Genomic DNA, 17,945 nt, shown 5'->3' with positions numbered 1-17,945 from the left:
CCCAACGCCATTTAAGTGCTGCAATACATTACTTGCTGAAAAATGATAAATAATGGGCCCATGGACCAGGCACCGCACCCACGTGAACAGAAATCTCACACGAAGAAAAGATAAGCAACCTGAGAAATTTATTATAACATAATTAAATCCAAACTATAGTCTCAAGATTTTGGTTGAATTGATTTCCCTCTATTTCTATTACAGCCTCAATGGAAATCAGCCAATGGCGCCATGCAGCAATAGGGCAAGGTTATCAAAGTCTCTTTCGCCGGCAATTAACATGTAAGAAGTAAAACAAGGAAAATATGAAATATCCTTCTTTGCACTAAACAAAAAGTTGAGTTGTAACATAAAGGGATAACCAGTAAAGAAATCTAGGAAACAATATGGAATGCATATTTCTTACTTATCTACAAACTGTGAATGTGATTATCTATATCACGAAACAAAATCCATGTCTTAGAAGCCTGAATATGCAATCAATCTATTTCTTACTTTATGAAATCAATCTATTTCTTAATTTATCTACAACTTCGGAATAAGGCACAGCCATTCTCCCTCTAAAATCAATCTTATCTGTCTACGCAATTAGAAGCTTGAACCTGAAGGACCAGCAGAAGACCCACTGGCTTCCCCAGAGAAAATGATCTTCTGGTTCATAGAAGAACCTTCAGTAACTTTGCATTCTGACACATCACCAATGTCCAATCTACTAGGCAGATGTTCAGAGAAATCAACAGGAGATAACTGCAAATTTGAAACAATCCAGAGCAGGAAAGATCAGAAATAAATGAGAAGAAAATTCTATGATCACATTTCAAAACAACAGAGAAGGCAAAAGCATAATCTTAGACACCACACAAAGATGCCCGTTATTCAAACCTTGAATCAACGTTTTAATTGATTACTAATATAAACGATAGAATTACATAAAACAGAAAGGAGGAGAAACAAAACCAAAGTGGCAAAGTAATAAGCATAAAAAGTAACACCTCTACCCAATTGGATACACTTAATGTTACTATGTTGTAAAGATTGAAACTCATCTAACCATCCGTCAAATATATTACTTTTGAAAGGGTAGGAATGGTGGACCGGAGTGTCCTCCCTGCACTTTATTAATGCAGTCGTTCAAGAAGCAAATTGGCATTGAAAACAACATCATATGTAATCACTGGTGTGTTATAAATTGAAGTAAAGGCTTTCCAAAGCATACACTTTTACCTCTAGTTCATTCAGCATATCAATAGAGGTTTCCAGGTCGCCCTCATTAACAGAGTAAACATCAGCAAGGGACTGCTCTGACATATTGGGAAACATGATTGCCAAATAAGCCAGATCCATCTCAGGATCTTCATCGACACACTGTTTTTTTGTCAGTTCACTCGAATTCTGCACACCCTTCTTTGTGAAATCATTGCCAATGAGAAGTTCATTTACGTCATGGATGTCATAATCAGCACCAGCTTGGGGATAGCTTTGATTCATTCCAACAGGGCCATTAGGAGGACAATTAGACCAAGTAGTCTTACCAACATTCTTCAAAGAATCTTCTGTTGTTAACACAGAAACTTGGTTCTTATCCTTTGTTTCTTGCTTGTGAAGTGGTATGTATAATGCTGCATTTGGATTTAAGGATGACATTCCTGGCTTCATCTTCTCAATTAAAAAAACTCAAAACTGTGAAAAGAACACAAGTAGAATAATTTAGTACTGTCACTAACAATAAAAACTCCAACCAAGAAAAATAACACATAACAATCTATAAAGTCCAGATGGTCTTCAATATATACAAATATCCCTGTATGAGATTGCATATTGAAAATATGTGAAAACCAAAGACATCAACGATTCCGTAAAATTATCTTAATAAATAGTATGTTTAAAAACCCAGCACCTATATCTGGTAAGCATATGGGAAATAAATTATCAGCATTGCTGGGTGCCACTATCCTACAATGCATAAATACTTTTTGCTGAAAAAAAATATCAAGGCCAAATATTTTAATAATTTCCTGATATTTTCTTAAAACACTGGACATATATAAATTTGTATTTCAAGAACTATCATCATTTACAAATGTTTAATAGATAGTGCATACAGAGATTCATTACCCTGTGTTTCTTTATAAACCCACCCTAATTTGGTGGATATGGTACCTACCAATGAGTCAAGATCATATGGCACTTTCTCCTTCCATAAGAAATGTGGTCAAATATATATATTGCTCTATCTTCCATTCGAGCCACAGAGATGGGGCACCACAAAGGATGCCAGGCTATCACTTTAACCACAAAATATGGATCTATTTCTATTGCCAGTAGAGCATAATACATATTTATATATATATAGCCAACCCCAAAATTTTGTGCTAAGACATTGTTGTTGTTGCAACCCTCCTCAACTAACCGCGCAAGAATTAGTATATAACGCAAGGCACAGGTATTTTTATATATCTAAAAATTTGCAACTCAATATCCAAAGTTATATTGAGTGCGCTCCAGGCTGATAAAGTGATAATCAATGTAAAAATAATGAATAAACTAATATAGTTTTCAATTTTCAGTTTTTAATTTATATTCTTTTTTCTATTATATTTCCACCAATTCCCTCTGTATTCAAACAAGCAATATAATAACCCAAAAAGATAGCAAGAAAAAGTAATATATAGTTCAAACGATTCCAAACTAAATATTTTATAATCTTCTACAATTCACATCCAGAATTCAAAGTAACTATCATGAAGAATAAACTTTATAATCTCACTTTCACAACTCCATAAATTTCATCCCTGCTTTCACACGCGCACATACATATATAGAAAATCCTATAATACTTCTACGTTTTTTGATGGTATAATTCTCACTATGATCATCGCCATCAATTTTCAAAGGTTTTAGTCTCTACCATGTCTTCCTGAATATAAATTAAAAAATTAAATTAAAAGAAACTTAACGCAGTTGAGTGATTAAAAGCAAAATCACAGAGACTAAAATATTGTTTTCCATTTTCTCGGCGAGCAAACAGATGATAATCAAATATAAGCAAATAGGGGAAAGAAAAACAGAGAATAAGCAAATGTGAAAAGTGCAACTCAGAAGAGATTTCTTCCATCTTCGTAGTAGCTTTCAAGTACTGTGAAAAAGTAAATAAATAAAAAAATTAGGTTCCTTACTTGCTATTGACTTTCACCTTTTCTTTTTTCTCAGCAATCAAACGGAGTAATAAGGATCGCAGCGCACGAAAACCGTTGCGTTTTTTGTCTAAGGATCGCAGCGTAAACCCTAGTTTGAGCCCCCTTGAGCTTTATCGAACAGCGAAAAGAGAGGACAGAGACAGTGAGTGAGTCCGCAAGAATCGTCCGAGTTACAGAGTGAGTCGAACGGTTGGGATGAGAGAATGAGAGAGAGAGAGAGAGAAGAGTGTGAGTAACGTGTGAGAAACTTGAATTGGGGAAATTGAACAGTGATTGGATTGGAATGGGTTGGATTGGAGCGAAGAGAAGAAAAAGGCAAAAGCTTGTAATGAATGAATAATGACGTGTATTTTTATAGGTGATGTTGAGTGGTGTCATGATCATCCCGAGGCTGGTGGCGATGGATATATATAGTGTGGGGTCCAGCACTATTTACCTACTGCTTCACGCGCGCTCCGCGTCTGCCTATCTATAGATTTTTCTTTTTCTATTCTTTTTTATAATCCACAAAATATTTTAAAACACTTTTGCAAACTCTTTATTGGCTCTCATTTAAGGTCACTAGAAATATAAATTTTTTCACTTGTCAATAACCGTTCACCATATTAATAGTTTGGTAAATAATATTATAAAATAATTTGTATCTATATTTATTTATTTTACATTATTAACAATTTTGGAAAAAGTTTAAGACAATTTTACTAAATATTAGTCGCTAACCCGTACAATGTACGGAAAAGTTATTGACTTTGAAAAAAAATGATGAAATATTTAACTTATATACTTTTCCACAGTTTAAAAGTGTTGTCTAACATTGAACGTTATTGAATAAACTAATTTATAATTCTTAAATTAATAAAGCAAAACTCCCAATAGCTATATATACACACACTCAAAACTAATATAAACTGCAAATATATAAACAAAGACCATGATATGAGGAAGACATACCAAGTTTCAAATTTGAATAGCAATATGACTTTCTCATAATAATAACAATATAGACAATTCAAAACATGGAACAATATAAACGCGTACAAATTTTTCTCTCACAAAATCTAGACCCACATTTCTCATACATTTTCCCCCCAAAAAAAAAAAAAAAAAAAACATGGAACAATATCAAAATTATAATACCTATTTCCATTATCTTTTATGTTGAATCCAAACAAATAATTAATTGAAATTAATCCAAACAAATAATTAATCAACCAAAAATCATAACTTTTAATAAGAAAACAAAAAATCACATGAACCTAAATAAAAGTATTTAAGGTGAAGAATTAAGATCAACTTACTGAGATGCAAATACCAAAAACCCCAAGACATAAAACTTCAAAAATTATAGAATCCCCAAATTCTATTTCAAAACCAAACCAAATTCAACATCTAATGTGAGTCTCTTTTTTTTTTTCTTTTTCTTTTTTCTTTTTTTGTCCTATCAGAATTTTTGTTTTTTATGTAGATTATCAACGTTTGAATTTGAGTTTAAGTTGGACTAATTAGAGAGATAAAGTTTCATTCCTTATTAAGTTTTGATTAAACAAAAATAATTTTGTTTTAAAAAAATAATAATGATGAGTTTGAGTTTAAGTTGGACTTGTTAGAGATATAAAGTTTCACTCCTTGTTACGTTTGGACTTAAAAAAATAATTGTGCTGACGTGGAAAATTATGAAAATTTCAGAAGTTTCGGTTTTATATATAGATATAGATAAGAGATTTTGAAATATATATTTACTAGTGGAATTATAGACAACATTAAAATTTTCAATTTTTTTAATAAGTCCGTTCTTTTTATTTTTAGTAGACATGTGTAGGGTAGACCTACCAAACAGTTCATGTTGGGTCATGTTACGGATGAGATTAATTTTGGATCATCAAAAATAAGTTGTGAGTCAGTTGGATTTATTGGGTTGTCAAGTTAATCAGGTTACGGGTTGACCCATATTTTTGTACATGCAATAAGAAAGATAATAACAACGATCGTATTGTCTTTGTGTTTGCCTTCCTTTCAATACAAATAGGAAAACAAATAACAAAGTACTCAAAAATAAATTCTAAATGATATATAAATTCTTAAGTTTACACAGTGTTTAATTCACTAATGATATCAACACCATAATCGACAAAAAAAAATATACTAAAGATCTTGGACCACAATTTTTTTAAGGTACGGTATATTATTACTATAAATAATAAATGCCACGAACCAATGCTAAAAGAAAAAACATCTAACTTTGCATATCATCTTTGAAATTTAGAAAACAAAAAACAAAAGGTTTTTTATTTTTTATTTTTAAAAATTACCTTCTTTAAAAAACAGGTTGGTACAGAGTGAACTGTTTTTCTTACTGGTTGGGTTCAAGTCAGGTTAATAAGTTTGAGTCTAAACCCGATTTTAAACATTAATATTAATATTTTTGTGTATATTCTAATAAGTACTACAGTTAAATAAAATTTGGGTCTATTTTGCCAAGTCTACGTTCGCGTAAGTATGATATAATGAGTATTTAATGAAGGACACAAGTTTCGCGATAGTCAATACCACTTCGAAGTTAAGTTGGATGAAAACTTTGAGATTAAGATCACAGGCCAGTTGATTAAGCAGAGTGTGGTCAAAGGTAAAATGGTAATGATAGTCACTAGGCATAAAGAAAGGGTCCCTACAGCGGATTTGGATTAGGTGAGCTATTGCACTGTCATTGTGAGAGGGAAAAGTTGAGAAAGTAAAATAGTAAAAAAAGTATTAAGTTTGAAGTTAAAAGTTTTGATTCAAGGGTTGAATTAAAAGTAATTTTTTTCAACTTTCAATCTTAGTCATCAAAAGTGCTATTACATTGTGCAATAGCTAAAAGAATTTATCTTGATCGATAAGAATGGGAGAAGAATTGGAAAATGAATAAATAGGGAATTATTCCGATTTGAACAAGGGGATAACGTTAGTTTTCATAGGAAGCACAAACCCCTTTCATTTTAACATTTATTGTTGACAACTACCACAGTTGTATTTAATGTTATTTGACTGGTAATTTGTTTTTGGATAAAATTTGGGTACAATTCCTTGTTGGATTGACCAATGTACCATATAACTGAATTTAAATATCCTTGAAAAAACTAACAGTGTTTTTTTGTTTTTTGGAAGTACAAGCTAACACTATCTTTATTGTATTTTTTTGTTTATTTATTTATATCTGCACACTACTACATTGTATTGACCAATACAATCATGTAGTTGTATTCAACTGGAAACTTAAGATATTGTACATAAAAAATTATATCTAAGTTTTGCCATTTGTCTTGTGACCCAAAGGGACTAGAGGGGTGTCGATTTTCACCCAATCCTCCAAGGACTCCCTAAGATACATGGGATGTCTAACCTAATCTCTAAATTCAATGGAGAGGGAAGCCATTTTGCGTGTACCCCTTAGTCACAGGTATACTTCGGACACTCTGTTTTGGCTAGCTGAAAAATCTGGGGAATATTCAGTGAGGACGGGGTACCATACGGCATGTAGGTTGGCTAAAGAGCAGGATTGGGTTGAATGCTCTTAAGGGTGTTGTGGGAGGAGGTGTGTGGAGAACAGCTACAGGTGCCAAATAAAATCAAGATTTTTGGTTGGCGAGCCTGCTGTAATATTTTGCCAACACGTGTAAACCTGTCAAAGAAGCGGATAATAGAGGACAACAGATTTGCAGCGTGCTTGACTGAACCTGAAACGGGTGTTCATGCTTTATGGAATTGTGGACTGGCACAAGACACTTGGGCAGGTAGTACAGCACGTCTACAGAAGTGTCGGGGGGGATATGATGAGATGGTTCAGTTAATGGAAGATTTAATCGTTAGGCTGTCCACCGAGGAGCTAGAACTATTTCTTGTCCAAGCCTTGTTTATATGGCATCAACGTAATGCTATGATCCATGGGAAGTCAGTTCAGGCACCCTCATCTCGGCTTAAACTGAATTTCGACGCCGCAATTTTTAAGGAGATTGATGCGACTGGAACGGGAGCTATTATTCGCAATGAAAATGGAGAAGTGATGGCAGCATTATCAGCTAAAGGTCCGCCAGTGACACGTAGTGAGGAAGCCGAAGTTCTTGCCTGTCGACGCGCCCGTCGAGTTTGCTATGGAGTGTGGCTTCTCGGAGATGGTGGTTAAGGGAGATAATCAGATGGTCATGTCGGCGCTTAAGTTGAGGAAAAGGCTTTCGTCTGGGGTAGGCCATATTATACAGGATGTTCTCTGTCTGCTGAGTGGTTTTAGGTGATTGCAAGTGCACTGTATAAGGAGTGCAAATACAGCAGCCCATGCTTTAGCTAAGTTTGCCAAGAATGTACCTAAGGAACTTATCTGGCTGGAGGATTCCCCTCCTCCAGTGATTGAAGCATTGTATTTTGAGTCCAGCTCTATTTAATGAAAGCTAAGGACGGTGTCCTCTTCAAAAAAAAAAAAAAAACTGGACCATTGGAGAACTTCTGAGTTTTGACCAACCATCCGACCATCCACAATGGTTGGAACTTGGTAAGTCTTGCTTCTGGTTAAAAACATCATTATGGTGATCTTTTAAAGCTTTTTAGGACTAAAATTTTCCATATACCTACTACAAGTGACTGTGACTTCATATATATAAGAAAGTGGTGGGGTGTCTTTTGCTAGACTATTCCACCCCATCCATGAGATATTCCAAAAATCCCATAAATCGATAATGTGGTGGATTGAACTTAAAACTACTGGGTTTACGTCACGCCCTAGACTAATGAGCACACCACCAAACTACTAGTTGGGGGGTTTATAGACACTCTTAAATCTCAAATCCTTAAAGAGAAGGGAGAGGGGAACTATGCAAAATGGTCTTTTACATCTATTCAACATACTGAAAAGTAAGCATACAAACATTTGTCTCATAAGATTCTTTGACAATCAAATGCTAATCGAAACATAGAACTTGAAGGTAGCTACGTCTTACCTTCCCAACTTTTCTTTGAAAGGAAATCTAAAACAGATGGGAAGGGGAGCAAGCACCAGGTAGTAAATCAAAATGAATTTTATTCTCCAAGATGTTGCCATTAAAACGTCAACCTTGTTGAGACAACTGGAACGAGTATTTATCATTATGAACTATATGCATCATGCTTTGATGCTTTATTTTCAATGCATCATCTGAATGTAGTAGCTTATTAGTATTTATATATGACTTGCATTGCTTGAATCCATCATACACAAATACTCAGTAAATTTATCAATAGCGGCCTCTGGCAAGCAAATGCATACCACCACTGTCCCATGATGATCAGCCTTTCCTTCTGGGAGGATGACACAAACTTGTGGTGTGGGAGTCAGGTCTATAGGGCCTGCATATACTGGCCTTCCCCATCCAAAATCTGCAGACTCATAAATGGAAAATCTAGTCCATTGGGTAATTGTCAATTTCCCTCCAAATTCAAGCCTTTTTGGCCTGACTGCCTCAATGTAATCCACTGTAGACCTCAAATACTCCTCTGAAACATTGAGTCGAGCTTCACGAACTACACGGGTTGTGTCCGAAATCTGGCCATTCACAAGCTCTGAGACAGTACTTGTTGCACAAGCCACACACACCACATTGCCGTAAAACCCTTCTTTTAATGGTGGGTTATGCAGCTTTTGGCGAGCATTGACAGAAAATGTAAGCCTAAGCTCATAGTCTAGTGGTCTGACATCAAGTGCTTTCACCCATGATCTCCATATATGTGCAGCCATAGCATCAAAGGTAGTGCATACATCATCTGGTTGAGCCAGAGTTTTCAGATGAGACTGGAATTCCTGGCTAACCCGGTAACACTTCTGAACAGGCTTGGTTTGCCACAAAGTCATAGTCAGGCTTGAGCCCTCTTCAATTCTCATAAACTCAACATGTGGAAATTTCACCAGTGGAGGGTTGCGAGGTAGAAAGATTTCCCTTTCCCAACGTGGCTCAGGTTTTGCTATTATGGTACCTGCTTTTGCTGTGGCAGCCCATGCCCTAAACAATTGCATGGCACCAAGTCCATCACAAATACAATGGCAAAGTCTCAATCCTAGGCTAAAGCCACCACAACTAAAAAGGGTTACCTGAGCTATGACTAATGGCATGTCAAGAACTTTGTATGGCTCCTCATCAGGGAACTTGAAGATCAAGGGTTCCCAACCAGGGTTTGGCACTGTGAGGTCTCCTAAATCTGCTAAGGCCATTTTAGAGTGTGCCTCAACCATGAGTACTCCTTGGTTTGGTCCAAAAAACACTTCTAACTTACCATTCTTGGTCTCTCTAAGCCTGCCTGATAAAGGATAGTAAGGGACTAGTACTTCAGCAAGAGAATCACATAGTATTTTCAGGACAGGTTTTTGGCTGGAATTCATGTCAGCTGCAGGCTCATAAAAATATATTGTAGGAGTGAAAACACGTGCTCCAATCATGTCATCGAGGTTAGAGAGGTAAAGGGTGTCACCTGGCTGAGCAGGAATAGGCCCTGAGGGCATGACAGGAAACATACGATCAATGGCTATAGCAATTTTCAGGTGAGTGAAATGGAGCTCTTGAACCCACGGAAGATCCATGAGAGAGTGCTGAGAGATCCCACACCAACCGGTGGCATTTGTAGAAGAAAGTTTTAGCTTTGACATACAAAGATGTTTGGGCTAAATAGATGGGGATTATAAAGTTATATTGGTGTAGAGCAGTTGGTGGTGATATCATTCATGAACTGAAAATTATCAATTTGATTAATCTGTTGAATTTCACTGATAATATATTTGCGTCTTTGTGTGATATTCACCTGCTTCTCTTTTTATTGAATTGTTGTTAACAAACAAACCTATAATCCGTACCTTCTTGACAGACCTACTCGCACAACCATAATAAAGCTACACGAAGAAATGAGGTTTAGGAACTATGAAATTTTATAATACTACTGTATTATTTTAATCCGGTCACAATGGAATTAATCCGGTCACAATGGAATTAATCCTGCAGAATCTTGACGTATTTGCAACTTCATCATGAAGATAACTCAATTTTTAATAATTAATCCTGTATGGTGATGAATTTCATAAATGTTGTAAACATTTAATTTCATAAATAATTAAAAATAAGATCATTCCAAATGATTATAATTTTATTGGATAAAAATTGCCAAATCATTATAAATAAGTTATATCTTACTCGTTCTTTTTATTCTATCACCTGAATCTGCCGTTCCTTAAGGTGCATCATTTTCTCACTTAAAATCATCCTTGCACGTTCACCAAATTATTACTCTAATCTTGTCAATGAGTGCATGACTAAATTCCAAAATCCAAACTATTTTAACGTACTAGATGATCACAAATCCCAAAACTTGTGAGGGAAAAACATGCCAACATGTAATAAGTAGAAGAAATCAAGAAAATATGGAACACCCACCCACAAAGAAAAAAACCAAAAAGGCAAATTTTATAATGAAGATTACCATGTGCCAAACACATTAAAAAAGAAATAATTTGGAAGACTACCAAGTTGACAAGTAGTAACCTTATTCAATATAAAATAATTTGAAAGATCTGAAGTGACCTGGAGATATACCCATGATCAACAATAACAACTTTGCTTAGGAGAGAGGGAAAGGAATGAACTACACTGAACTGAAAGGGAAATTTACGGAATATTTTATCCATTCTCATGTTTGGAAGTTTAGTGGGAAAGAAAGAAATGACTAGGAGGGAAGACAAATCCCATCCCAACCCTTCTGAATTCCTCCCAAAAGTGGGATAAACACATATTCGTTTAATGAAATTGATGTAAAAGATCACCTATCAAAAAAAATAAATCGATGTAAAAGATTAATTTTATTCCTATTACAAGGAAAAAGAAATAAAAGCTAAATGATATAATAGTTAAATTATATATTTCTTTGCTTCCTAATTTTAGAAAAAATATATTTTATGAACTTCCAATTTCCCAACATACCCTAAGATGTAACTCTTTGAAGGACCTTAGGTTAGTAACCAAATCATCCTATATTCCAATCTCTCAAATCTTTACTAGCTCAAATTTCAGCTGTGCGCACCTTGACATCTACATAGGAACCTGTCTGATCATGCCTATAAACACACAAACTAACACTTTGGATGTAAGCAACAGCCAAAGAAGACTACTACCAAGTACCAACTTGAAATCAATATGGAGCAACAATTATTCAAGATCAGGTGATACACATAAGCAACAACAATGATGACAAAACAACTGAAGATATATAAATAACCTTTTTTTTACCCTTTGCCTGAAGTAAAACTAGAAGTATCTTCATGAAACTCAACTTCACAAAACCAGTTTCCAATGTTTATTTTGCATTCACCAAATGAACCAAGAGTACATGTTCATATATGAGAAAAAGAAATTACAAAAACCAAGGATCTCGCCAGCTTACCGCACTGGCTGCTGATTGTAGTGATTCTTCTCCTTTTTCTTTGCTGCAGCAAGCCTTGCATTTCTAGCAGCAGCCTCACTTGCAGCAGCTCGGGCAGCAGCATCCATCTCTTTGCTTGATGTTTTTTTCTTCTTCATAGATGTAACTTTTTTTAGCCGCTCCTTAACATCAATAGAAGATGCATCTTCTGCCTTCTCACTCCCAGCAGCTTCTTCTGTTGCATTTCCAGCATCAGCGCCATCAGGCTGGTCCTGGGATTCTTTTAGCTCCTTTAAAGATTTATCCTTCTTTTTCTTCTTTTTTGCACTTTTGCTTTCCCCTGTAGCATTCTCCTTCTTATCTAACTCTCCATTTAGATTCTCTGCTTTCTTCTCTTGTGAAATACCTGCTAGGCCAAAATCATTTCATTTAGGAAAAACCACGAGGTAATCAGCCAAAAGAAAAATAAAAAATTAAATCAACAAAGCAAACAGATTAAATGTAATTAGGAGAGACATGCCAATAAAACAATCAAATTGATCAGTAGTAGTTCTAGCAAAAGTTAATTATTAGCCAAAAGAAAGCATTTATGTTCATAGCAAAAAACGGCCAGTGGATACAAACTTCATATTTTGAAGGACAAATAAATTACTGCCTCCTGTCCTACTATAATTATAATGTTGAATATAATAACAAGAAGCAGCCAACAAGGCCTTAGTCCCGAAATAGACACGATTGCTAACATTATATAGATAACCCATTTATCACATGAAAATTAATTCTACTTAAATAACAACTAAATTATTATCGTTCAGGATTTCTGAACTTCTTAACATGGGTGTTTAAATTTTAGAAGATAATGCATCAATTTCATAATTTAAATTAAGTACATTGCTAATAAATAATCCTGAACATCCTTCGTTAGCAAAAGAAAAAACCAAATGCTATGCCTACATATGACAGTAAATGCCACATTACCATGGGTATCATCTTGGCCACTGGTCTCTTTGTTGGTATATCCTAATTCAGCAAGAACAGCTTCGAGTTCTTCAAGCTCTTTTTTCTTCAGTTCCTTCTTTGAAAGCTGCCTTTCTGCATCTTTAGGAGCCAAAGAAGCCTCAGGAGGCTTTGTAATAACAGGCTCAGCAGTTTCAAGTGGTGCCCCTGGCTCATTTTCATGTTCTTCCTCAACATCATCATCTACTTCATCACCTTCCTCACTTTCAGTTTCCTGATATCCAAATATTAGTAAATCTAAAAATTACTTAATGTAATTAGAGCAACATGCAATTTTCATGAAAAATAGGGCAGTCACAAATCAATTACTGCAATTACACATTTCACGGTCCACACCTCAGGTGGAAAAATGATAGCTCTAGTTGACAAATTAAAAAAATAAATACAAATGTAGAATGCAAGAATAATCTAGTTGTAATAAGCAACTCCTTAATTCCTCTAAACTTTGGTCTACATTAAGTGTTAAAGTGTGTCATCGATATCTTAACTCTTACCATAGTTATTGCCTTTGTATAATTTAATTGCTATTTGAGTAAACGCTAAAATATTTTGACTGCTTTGGCTAAGATTATTTTCATATATCATTGGGTCGATTGATTGATCACTATATTCGGTAAGCTACAAGTTCTTTCTATTGGTTTTCAACAATTTATGACGGATTTCAGTGCTACTAGTCATTTTCCTTCCATTATTGTTTCTTTTGTACTTTTAATTATGAGATCTTCTATTTACTTATCAAGAGAGAGAGAGAGAGAGATCTTCAATTTAAATTAGATTTTTTTTCCTAATAAAAAAATTCAATTCAAGTTCTATGAAGGAAAAATATATATATTGGCAACATAATCTGTATAACTGATTTGGGAAAAGTGGTTGCCCACAGTTTAAATGTGATATTTTATCCACACAAGCCAACCAATTCCAGTTTTTTTATTTTTTTATTTTTATAAAAAAAAATAATTAAATAAATTGGTATGTTACACACGCAATTGATTATGAAAACAAGACCTGATTAAGATTCTTACAAACCAGTAAGGCGCTAAGATCAGGCACATAGAATAACTATTCCTGTGTTGTACATTCAGATATGAAACCAAATACTGATCTCCTTAACATTATTAATTTCTAATATATTACTATCTCTAATAGATTTAGACTATTTGTAGAAAAATTGTTGCTATAGATTTTTTTTTTTTTTTTTGATAATTCCATACTTGAGGGTGGGAGGATTTGAATTCTGGATGTCTCAGTTAGAAATACCAAGATGTGCCAACCAGTTGAGCTGTAGGCTCTCTTACTTATATCTAAGGCCAAGTTATGGTTGCTCGGTTCACCAAACACCCAGCAAACTAGTTGTTGCCAGCTCTAGCAACCTGATTGGCTAGTTCGAAAGCCCCACCCACTTTGGTGGTCCACAACCATTTCTTGGGCTATATATGAATGTACATTGGGTGTCATCAGTGTAAGGCCCTCATCTAAAATGCTTGTAAGGCTATCATTTAGGTTGCATTTGGATACTTGAATTTGGATTTTAATTTTAAAGTGACGGATTTGAAATGCCTTAATTCCAAATCCATAAATATTTAAGTATGTCATATGGATTTCTAAAATTCTATGGGTTTAGAAGTTATTTTGAATTCAAGAATTTTAAGGTTTAAAATCCTTGGCAGATTTTTCTAATCCAAATCCTTGACCCTTTGTAAACTATTCAAACAAGGTACTTGGATTTTAATCTCCCAAATCCAAATCCATGTGCCCAAATCCTGCCATCCAAACACGCCATTAAGGTCATCCAAATGTTTGGACTTTGGATAACAGAACATCATTCTAAATCTATATCCATAGCAATAAATTACACAAGTTGAGAGATAACACAATTAAGAGCTTTAGATATACACTATAAAGGGAGCATTCTGTCATTTTGATCCATTCAGATGCAGTTGCTTGGTTGCCAACACCACAAAAGGAAAGACATGGATCTACTGACCATGTCCTTTGACACCATCAACACGTTTTTAATTGACGAAAACTATGGATACTCCTTAGATACCGACAAACTACATTACATTTCCCGTGTCCATTATATATTATTAATCTAATTTTGACAAACTCCATGTGATGACAAAGAAAATACTATTATTGCGGAGGCAACAGAAGAGAAGCTACTGATCAACCGACAATATCTTCCATTATTAGCTGCTGCCACCAACAAATGTTAAATTGACATAAAGTATGGATCCCGACAAGCTACAAGACATCTTCCATGTCTGTCATAATCATTGCATAGAAGCAATCTAATCCTAAAATTTTCAAGGTAATGACAAATACAAAATTAAGTAGGCTACACCAAACATTCTTAAGGCAACAACAATGCTATTATTAACATGTTTGTGCAACCCTTTACCCGGGGGAGCAATGCACGTGCACTTTGAAGGATCAAAGTTCCTTGTCGTGAAATTAAATGATCAAATGACTGACCAAATCACATGTAACGCTTGACCAATACATGTGCACTTCGAAGGATCAAAGTTCCTTGTCGTGAAATTAAATGATCAAATGATAGACCAAAGCACATGCAACGATTGAGCAATACACGTGCACTTTGAAGGATCAAAGCTCTTTGTCATGAAACTAAACATCAAATGATTGACCAAAGCACACGTAATGCTTGACCAATAAACGTGCACTTTGAAGGATCAAAGTTCTTTGTCGTGAAACTAAACAATCAAATGATGGACCAAAGCACACGTAATGATACCGTATCCTCACCTCACCAATCCGACCAAAATCCTTTAAATTACAAAATTCCAAAACAAAGATCAGGATATAACATTTATTACTCCACATTCATAAAGTTAAGTCTGATTCTTTCTTAAAATGAAAACCAGGTATCCCATGAGAATAACGGCCATATTCAACAATAACCAACATTATCTGCTACCTTAATTCTTGATCCTAGGTTCCCATTAAGCTCAATAGCAGTTCAATATTCCTAAATTCATCCATCACGCTTCTCAGCGGAAAAAAAGGAAGCGAAAATACACTCTAAAAAACCCAAGATGTCCATCTCAGAACATAGCAAATTATATGATACCCACCATCCTAATAACAACGTATTTTCAAGTGTTTTAATCTCCACCATTCCTTCGCGAGTATAAACAAAATGCCAATATTAAAACACTTAAATTTTGATCATCGTGAGCACCATAGAAGAACCCCTCAAAACATATATAATCATCATATCAAACCGCACAAACATCAAATTTATCTAACCATTAAATCACAATTTTTTTATTAAAAAAAAATTTTGAATATTTCTAAAAATAGTATAACACAAAAAAACCAGTCCATATGATAGATTACTCTCCTCGTCAAAACTCTACAAAACTTATCCATTATTGTCCATAATGCCCTTTCTGAAATTAGCAAAAAAAACATTAACAAATTCCGACATAGCATCGTCATTTTTAGCACCACCATCAAAACCATAACCAAATTTAGAAATACAAAACAAACAAAAAAATCACCAATTGAAGAAGAATCCAAACACACCAATTACTCACTCACCACAAACCATTTCCAAAATCTACATGCACATACATATCAGAACCAAAAAGAAGATAAAAAATAAAGAAAGAAAACGAATTGTGAAATGAGAAAAAAAAAAAGTTTTACCTCATCAACAGGCTCAGCGTCGCTTTCTTTGACGGCAACGGCGGCCCAGGGCGAGTCGGGAGGAGCGGCGGCGGAGGCGGTGGTGGCGTAGTAATCGTCTTCGTCGTCGTCATCGACATCTGCCCAAGACTTGACGTTGAGCTTGGCTGGGGTCCAGATTAGCTCCTTCTCTTTCTTCTCCTCATTCTTCTTGGCCTTGGACGAAGAACCTTGCTGGCTTTGATCTTTGTCTTTCTTCTTCTTCTTCAAGCTCCCGAGCGCCGCGAACACGTTCGTGCTGTTTATCACCACCGACTCATCTCTCCTGCTCCCACCTCCAACCATTCTGGTTTTCCTGCTCTCTTATCCCGCTTCCGGTTTACTCTCAGTCCCGTTGCCAAACACTGTTGTCGAATGTTAAAAATGATAATGTTTACCGAGTCTTTGAGTTTGAGTTTCGAAGAGAAGGGGCAATATCGGAAATGAGATAAAAACAATAAATTTAGAGATGCAGATTAGGGTTTTCTTTAAGAGGAATAAGATTTTTTTTTTTTTTCCCTTTTTGGTTATTGTAGAATCGGCGGAGAAGAGAAAGACGATCTGCAAAGAGATGGTGATAGTGGTGGAACTGTTGTAGTGTTTGGATAGATGAACCAAAACGCCTCGTTTTGGTCACTGAGAAAAATATATAAGAGATTTTTTGATTCACTACGTAATCTATATAATCTCTGTGAAGCTCTCCCTCTCAGGCAAAGGGTCCTACAACGCGCTCTTTAGTTGTTGAGTTGTGTCTCCTTTTATTTGCGAGACTGTGGAGGCTTGGGAGTTTGGGCTGGGCTTCGGCGAGTAAGTAAGCGTGCCACGTAGGCTGAGAGTAAATTTGGAATAATGAGACATTTCAGATAATAATAAAATTTTCCATCAAACTTTTCGTAAATATATTTTTTTAATTGAATGTGAATTTTAAAAAAATTTAATAAAAATATAATTTTATGTTAAAGAAATTTAAATTATAAAAAATCTAATAAAAAAAGAATTCCATGTTAACAAAAAAAAACATACAAAATACATAAAGTCTTATAATTTCCTTTTATGAGTTTACTTATTTTGAAATTATTACATAATAGTTTTATTATTAATACTCCAAATTATATCTCTTTCAAAATTTTAATTAATAAAGTTTTCTTAGCTTTTTCATTTTGTTTGTAAGTGCCTAATATGTTGTTAAGAAGCCCGAAGTTTAACTACAAACTTAAACTGCAACTCTCATTAAACAAATTAGCATGACTACATATTTTGAAAATTTAACAGTTAAATCATGGCAATTAGATATTATTTACTATTTTATCCATAAACTTATTTTTTATTTACAATTTTAGACTACAAAAACTCAAAATTTAAATATTTAATTGACGATATAACTATTAATCTTTAATCTTCTTGAAACTTTGCAAACATGGAGGGTATAAGAAAAAAAATGTAATCCAAAAGTGGATTTGTCAAAATTCAAATCCAATAAAAATATATATATTGAGTGAACTTGTAGCCTTAGTCTATAACAAAGTTTGATACAACCAAGTTTGTTGTCAAATTTTATCCAAAATTCAATTATGTTGGGCCTAAAAAAAAATTTAGGGTGGTCACAATTTTTTTTAAGGGTAAAAAAATCATAAATTT

General features: G+C 34.6%; 3 protein-coding genes across 4 annotated transcripts; all 3 read right to left on the bottom strand.

The window, feature by feature from the left end:
• Positions 1-295: 295 nt before the first annotated feature.
• Positions 296-3,549, bottom strand: LOC115976980 (polyadenylate-binding protein-interacting protein 5-like). 2 transcript variants are annotated; one of them, XM_031098581.1, is made up of 3 exons: positions 3,177-3,549; positions 1,225-1,680; positions 296-747 (listed from the first exon to the last, which is right to left on the bottom strand). In XM_031098581.1, the coding sequence occupies exons 2-3, from the start codon at positions 1,654-1,656 to the stop codon at positions 589-591; spliced, it is 591 nt and encodes a 196-aa protein (XP_030954441.1). In that variant the 5' UTR covers positions 1,657-1,680; positions 3,177-3,549; the 3' UTR covers positions 296-588. The 2 variants fall into 2 exon arrangements, with proteins under 2 accessions (XP_030954441.1, XP_030954442.1); XM_031098582.1 differs by having other exon boundaries at positions 3,194-3,549.
• A 4,588-nt stretch (positions 3,550-8,137) lies between these two features.
• Positions 8,138-9,888, bottom strand: LOC115956669 (omega-hydroxypalmitate O-feruloyl transferase). The gene has a single exon (XM_031074981.1). It carries the CDS (start codon positions 9,838-9,840, stop codon positions 8,383-8,385), a length of 1,458 nt encoding a protein of 485 aa, XP_030930841.1. The 5' UTR covers positions 9,841-9,888; the 3' UTR covers positions 8,138-8,382.
• Positions 9,889-11,426: 1,538 nt separating this feature from the next.
• Positions 11,427-17,051, bottom strand: LOC115976979 (nucleolin-like). The gene is made up of 3 exons (XM_031098580.1): positions 16,290-17,051; positions 12,579-12,831; positions 11,427-12,006 (listed from the first exon to the last, which is right to left on the bottom strand). The coding sequence occupies exons 1-3, from the start codon at positions 16,611-16,613 to the stop codon at positions 11,618-11,620; spliced, it is 966 nt and encodes a 321-aa protein (XP_030954440.1). The 5' UTR covers positions 16,614-17,051; the 3' UTR covers positions 11,427-11,617.
• Positions 17,052-17,945: the final 894 nt, after the last annotated feature.

The sequence above is a fragment of the Quercus lobata genome, chromosome 2 (genome assembly GCF_001633185.2).
Source record: "Quercus lobata isolate SW786 chromosome 2, ValleyOak3.0 Primary Assembly, whole genome shotgun sequence".
Classification (NCBI taxonomy): Eukaryota; Viridiplantae; Streptophyta; class Magnoliopsida; order Fagales; family Fagaceae; genus Quercus; species Quercus lobata.
Note: the sequence above shows the minus strand (reverse complement) of the source record. Positions and strands in the feature narration are given on the sequence as shown.